The sequence below is a fragment of the Benincasa hispida genome, chromosome 1, assembly GCF_009727055.1.
Source record: "Benincasa hispida cultivar B227 chromosome 1, ASM972705v1, whole genome shotgun sequence".
Taxonomy (NCBI): Eukaryota; Viridiplantae; Streptophyta; class Magnoliopsida; order Cucurbitales; family Cucurbitaceae; genus Benincasa; species Benincasa hispida.
Window position 1 is genome coordinate 28809045 of NC_052349.1, and position 7125 is coordinate 28816169.

A 7125-nucleotide genomic window follows, 5' to 3' on the forward strand; every position below is an offset into this window, starting at 1 on the left:
AGGCATTCAGATCAGCGCAAGGTCAGAAAAAAATAGCAATGAAGATTTTTTTTTTTTTTTGTGCAGGGATAAATCATTTGACACCCCGGTGAAAAATTTTCTTTTTGAAATAAATCATCCGATGTTCCGAAATTTGTAAAGTCCTTTTGAAAGATAAGCTTGCAATCCCTAAGTCTTAGAAATATTTTAGGAAGAGATTTGAATAAGACTTAAGGAAATTCTAGCATATAGGATCTGAACGAAGTATCCTTGAGAAATCTAGGAAAGAAAACTTTGCGGTTAACTTGCTAAAGGAATATTTAACTTATACTTGAGGACAATCATTGTTTAAATTTGGGGGTGTGATAACGGGCAGAAATGCACATTACCATAGTGCTAAGTTCTTAAACAATGTTGGATTGCGTTGATAGAATATGTTAAATTGCGTCCATTAAGCATAAATTCTATAATATTGCAGTCACATGCGTCCAATGCATTAGAGCAGTTGATCTTTATATTTTTATGCAGAATAATATGTTAACGCAATGCAAAGAATGCGATCATAGGAATACATTGATCGAGCGCATCTTTACCGCAAGACTTTGCGTTGATCGTGCTCACAAACATTCACCCAAGAAGAATCACCGCAACATGGTGGACGCATCCGGACGAAAGGACAATTAAGATTGATGGGACAGAAAGCTGACGACAGTCGGATCCAAATTAAGTTGACAGCTGATAATGGTCACAAAGTACATCCAGCTTTATCGGTTACAATTATTCAGTGCGTCAGTCAGGAATTAAAGCTGACCCATCTGTACAACCAGGAGAGAGAAGCCTCTTTCACTTTTGATGCCCTATAAATACCAAGTGCATTCTTCAGAGAAGGGGTTAAGCAGTCGATTACTTCACATCACTTTACAAGTTCACACCTCTGTTCATAGTTTTCTTTTCCATTTTACGGCAGAGTTAGAGAGAAGTGGTGACGCCGAAGATCATCTAAAGCGGCTCGAGAGAGAACATTGGGGCGTAAGAGCAAAGAGCGGGTTAACTCTCGCGAAAGCAAGAATATCTTTAGAGCACGAGTAGAACAGTATAACGCCTGGTGGCAAGAAATTGCTCCAGGCTCTTTACTATATTTGCATTGTTATTATGTACTTCATCTTATATCTATTCAATGGAAGTTCTATTGCTCATTCTCTTAATACACATGAGTAGCTAAACTAGTTGAATGGGTTGAGAAAAACTAAGCTAACATAATCTAGGAAGTTCATTGCTTGCTATTGTCTTATTTTATGCTGTTCAAACATCCCTTTAGAGTTACTCGAGAGAGAATCTAAAGAAAAAACCTAATGTCTCGAGAGAGCTAGGTTAGAATCTGACTTAAAAGAGCAAGATTAGGCTTGCATAAACAAGAGATAGGGACTTAGAGATAAGCTTTGCTTGTCAACTTGCATCGCATGCATCCTAGGAATAAGAGTGATATTATGTGGTCGCATATTTGTGTGAATGTCATGTTGTCATCGCATAAATAGAGATAGAGGTTTATGTGTAAACCCTATAGACTTATCGCATATTTATCACATGCATTCAAGCCTTAGAAGCCGGGACATTCACGCCGAGAGGTGGTTTACTATTGTATGCATGTTGCATGAACGCAACCTAGGGAGTGTTAGCTGAAACTCTTCTCAACCCGTTCATCGTATATTCATCGTATTTCCCGTTTTCCAATTCTTTTCACACTCTGCCGCATTTATTATTATTTTCACCAACGCAACAACAACCAAACACTTGTTTATTTAATTGGTTACCGTAAGTTTTCATAAAAATCTCCAACGCAACTATTTTCACAAGTCCCTGTGTTCGACCCTGGACTTACCAGGAAACTCAAAGGGATTTACACTTGGATTCCGCTGGGGAAACTTGAGTGCACAACGCTATCCATCAACACATATCATCTATATTTCCCACACCTCATAAATCTAAGCATCATAACCCACCACTGCATCCTTTGCTGCTATCTTAGCCGATATGCGGGTCTTCTTATCTCAACAGCTTACCTTCTTCCGCCATGCATTAACGGAGTTACAGGAGAGCAACGTAGAGTTTCGAGACAGCAACACAATGTTACGACAAGCGATGGTCAATATTCAGCGCAACATCTTTACCATTCGCCTGAACCAAAGACAGATGGCCGAGCGCAACCATGAGTACTTCAATTTCTTAACGGCATATCTACATGGTCGCATGGTGCCTCATATCTACATCACTCTACAATTTCAGACGCACAAAGAGCTCCTCGCAAACATCCATTATTAAGAGCACCCCGCCGCAACTCTAAATTTGGGGGGTCGTACAGACTTCTCGCCACATTTTGCATTTTTCCTTTGCGGTCATTCATTTTTTTGAATTAAGAAAGCTATACATTGTATTCTTTTGTACCAATGCCTACAATTTTGTGTTGCGATATTTATTATCTTTGTGTACTTAGACCAAATATTTATACAACTGAGTAATCATTCTTTTCTTATGCGCTTCGTGCCTCTTTTATTTATTCATCCTTTGTCAATTATTATGGTATTCTTGTCTTTTTTTGCGTCGTGTTTATTTACGGCTGCATGATGAGTAGTATGCATACCTTAGCAAATTTTTTATACATTGCATTTTTTGCTTAACAACTTAAGCATTTCATCGCAATAGCCATTCTGTTACCTTCTCTAGTTACAAGATTCTGCTCAAACTTCTTTTAAAAAAATTTGACTAAGTGTTTTGTCTTTTTCTGTCCAAACAACAAATGAGGACCTTGGTGCATCTCTAAATTTGGGGGTGGGGAAGGTTGAGCAGATGCGATCAAGCGGATGCGGTATATCAGGGTCAAATGCGTTCATCACCTCGTCAAAAAAAAAAAAAAAAAAAAACTCCGCTGTCAGTGCAGAGGAAATCCAACCTGATAAGAGTTAAGATCGTGAAAGGAACCTACTCGTAGTTGGATGTTCGGCATGACACCAGTAGGAGCAAAGCTTAATTAATATGAAGGTAGGTTCCAGGATCGACCGGCAATAATAAAAAAAAAAAAAAAAAAAAAAAAGAAAAAAAAAAAGAAAACAAGAATAAAAGAGACAACTCCTCTGACTAGCAAAAGTAAAACTTGGTTGAGGATCAAGAGTTGAACTTGAGCTTGGTACACAACCGAAGTTGGATGCTCACATGACACCAGTAGGAGCAAGCCAAAACGAAGGGTGTAACCATGATCAACGCTCTCTACAAGATGACGCAAACCAAGCCACCACATAAAAGGCACACTTCGTTGTTTTTGCAAGAAGAGATAAAACATTCTTGTCAAAACTATAAGGGAACTTTGAGCAGAGGTTTGTTTTAGATAAGAATAAAGTAGAGCATGTGAAGAAATGTCGAAAGATAGAAGGAACCTATAGGGTTGAGAAATTATGTAGAGGTGGAGCATTCGGAGTAGCCGATCGACGCAAAGTTAGGATAGGAGTTGAGCTAAATTGCTTTAGTTGAGGATATGCTTGAGGACAAGCATATATCTAAATTTGGGGGTGTGATAAATTGCCTTAGTTTTTTATACCGTTTTATTTAGATTATGCGGCAAAATGAAGGAAAAGTTGCGTCGACAGTATAGAAATTGGCTTAGAAATACGAAAATTGTAAAGTGTCGTGAGCACACCCGCTAACCCCATTAAAATGGAAAAATGGAATGTCCAAGTCATTGTTTTGCAGGAAATAGGTCACCACATACGATAATCTCTCGAGGACAAAAATGAACAAAGCATCCACATTGCATGCAACAATCGATCAAGAACGAAAAGAACAACGCAATTGCAACGCATGCGACGATCGATCATGGACTCAAGCGATCAACGCATTTTCACTGCATGTGGTAATCGATAGAAGATCAAAACAATTACACCGCATGCGGCAATCGATCGTAGATGTAAAGAGCAACACATTTGCAAGGACTTCTGACAGTGTACAGCTTTTTTGTTATACGATTCTGACAAATCAATCGTGGAGTAGAGTGGACGTTTCCACCAAGCCATGGTAGGAATTATCAGATTTTCAAAGCAGGACCACTAATACAGAAGAAGCCAAGGTCTATAAATAACTTCCTCAAATTCAATGAAAAGGAGGTTGGTCTGAAGAGACAATCCAGAGAAAATTCGGGAGAAAGACGAGACAAGTCCGAAAGGTAAGTCTCTGAGCAAGAAATTATTTCCATTCCCGAAGAAGAAGCTCTGTGCAAGAGGTCACTTCTACTTGGAAAGAAAGCCTGAGAGGAAAGATTTCCACTCCATTTCTTCCATAAGCCGGTAAGCAAATCGTCTCTGATCGAGATCTGTGTTAAGATATTGACACTCTTTTCGTGTTTGTTCTTATTTTCCATTCATCTACTGTGTCATCTATCTTTAATATTTCATTCACTATTTATAACAAACGTTGATCTCTAGATTTAATATCATTATCGTAATCATTGTTATCTCTCTGTTCTTTCCATACATTCATCATCCATTTTCTCCATCATATGTAACTAATCCCCAGGGTAAAGAGGAAGGATTAAGCGAGTGAGTTAATCCTTGTTAAGGAAATCGGTTGAGTTTAGCTAAAGCATGCTCGACGACATTTTTACCTGTGAGAGCAGAAGTGTGGATGTTATTCCGCCTATTGAAAGAAGGTTGAAAGAATGCGTTAACTAAAGTGAGAAGTATTTCCAGATATGAAAACAACCTTGCGTTCATCACGTTCATTCCTGTTTCACCATAGACATATGGGAATGCGGCCGATCACTGAATGGTGTAAGCCAAGGAAAAACAGAACCTTAGTTACGTCCTCAACAAGATTGATGAACTTGCGATGTCCTTTCCCTCAACTCATTCTCTTTCTGATTCATTCACAAGACTTGCCACTGCATTCATTAGACTCTTTTGCACAACTTCACAACCAGTCCTCAATTTGTATCATTAATTGTTTATTCATTTATTTTATCACCGCAATTTACTTATCATTGTAATTTACGTCACCGCACTTTATTTACTGTCGCATTTTATTATTTACAGCAATTTACGTTTTACCGCATTTTACGTTTCTGCAAACCAAATTCATTATTCTTTATGTTTAACCGGTCGCATATACCACATTAGTATTGCATTAATCACAACAATCCCCGTGTTCGACCTCAGGTCAATCTGAGAAACTTGCGTTGGAATTATACTTGGTTCCAGCGCATGAAAACTTGTGACACGCGCACTACACGAACGCATACTACGAAGCATTTAAGCATCATCGCATACATTTAGAATGTAGTATCGCATATTATCATAAATAATTATCGCAAAGCAACTTGAGTCATAGCGCATCATTCATTCATTTTAAATCATTACAAGTTTTTTGCGATATAATATAGATATAAATTTTGTCTATCAACCATCCTCAGACGAAAGGTCAAGCCGAGATATCCAATCGAGAGGTGAAGAGTATCCTTGAAAAGATCATCAACCCCAAAAGAAATTATTGGAGCACACGCCTCGACAATGTTCTTTGGCCATATAGGACAACTTACAAAACTCCCATTGGGACAGCACCCTTCAAGCTTGTCTATGGCAAGGTGCCACTTACCGATTATGATCAAGCACAAAGCCTACTAGGCGGTGAAACAGTGCAACATGAGCTTAGCCCAAACCAGTGAAAAAAGACTTCTTGAACTGCAAGGGTTGGAAGAGTTGAGACTTGAGGCTTATGAGAACTTTAAAACTTACAAGGAAAAAACCAAACTAATTCATGATAAGAGTCTTGTGAGGAAAGACTTCAAAGTCGGTCAAAAGGTTTTGTTTTTCAATTCACGCCTCCAACTCATGCCAAGTAAGCATAAATCCAAGTGGCTTGGTCCGTTTGAAGTTATTAACATTTTTCCCTATGGTATAGTTGAGATTAGGAGCTTGGAGACTGGAAAGGAATTCAAGGTGAATGGGCACCGTGTCAAGATTTTCAATGAAGGAGAAGTGAACCTTGCTCACTCAAGCTTGGTTTTGAATTCACCCTCATTCACTTGAGCCCATCCTCACCCAACGTCGAGCAAACAATGATAAAAATTTGTGCTTCCTGGAGGCAGTCAGGCATCAAATTTATCAACTTTCAGTTTCTTTTCTTTATTTCTTATGGTTCTTTCATTTATTTTTTACCAATAAAAAAAAAGCAATAACTGAAAGAATGTTGATAATTCTCTCTCTTTACAAGAAATATATTTTTTTTAACTTTTCATCAAGAAGCTTGCCCCAAATTCATGCTCATGTCCATATCATGGGGAATGTTTTTTTGTTCCCCTAACTCCCACTATTTGTCCTTTTGCATGAATTTTAACTTTGCAATACATTGGGGACAATGTATGTTTTTAAAGTTGAGGGTGGATGCAAAGCATGCTTCTTTTTTCTGATTTTGTGTATAACATATCTGGTATATGGTTCATTTTTTTGGGGATAGCTGAATTCTTGGTATACTTAGTATAGATGAGACACAACTATTGAATTGTTTTTTATAATTGAATTGATTCTTTTATACATGAGATCTCTGGTTAGCCTTGAGCATCTAAGCTCGACTTTTTATGATCTGAATTTTTCAATTGTTGCTGAATAAGAATCCCTGTGATGAAGATATATATGGATGTTTATGCATGATCTGTTCGCTCTGTTTTTTCGTTTCCTTTCAATGATAAGTCGATGATGCACTCACATGGTTTTATGCTTTCAAGAAAGGAAATTCTCTCGTGATTTTGAGCTTTTTCTAAAAATCTTTTCATGAAAACCTATGCATAATGAACCTAGGTTGAAAATTTCTTGTTCTTTTATATAAATCCTAAAGAGTCTTAGAATCGGGTTATCCCTCTCGGATTTTCGTTGTCACCTTAAAAGACCCACTTTTAGCTTGGGAGTAATTTTCAGTGCCTGAGTGCAAAATTAAACAATGAGGCAAAAAAAAAAAAGTGGGCTAGTTGTATTAAAGAAAAAAAAAGAGAGTTGCTAAAATATAAGTACCAGATCATTTATTAAAAAAAAAAAAAAAAAAAAAAAAAAAAAAAAAAAAGGCAAAAGCTAGCTTGCTTGCAAAATAAATAAATAAATAATAATAATAAGT

General features: G+C 37.4%; 1 protein-coding gene across 1 annotated transcript; it reads left to right on the forward strand.

The window, feature by feature from the left end:
• The first annotated feature begins 5660 nt into the window (after positions 1–5660).
• LOC120076676 lies at positions 5661–6047 on the forward strand. The gene has a single exon (XM_039030573.1). The coding sequence runs from the start codon at positions 5661–5663 to the stop codon at positions 6045–6047; it is 387 nt and encodes a 128-aa protein (XP_038886501.1).
• The last annotated feature ends 1078 nt before the right edge of the window (positions 6048–7125 follow it).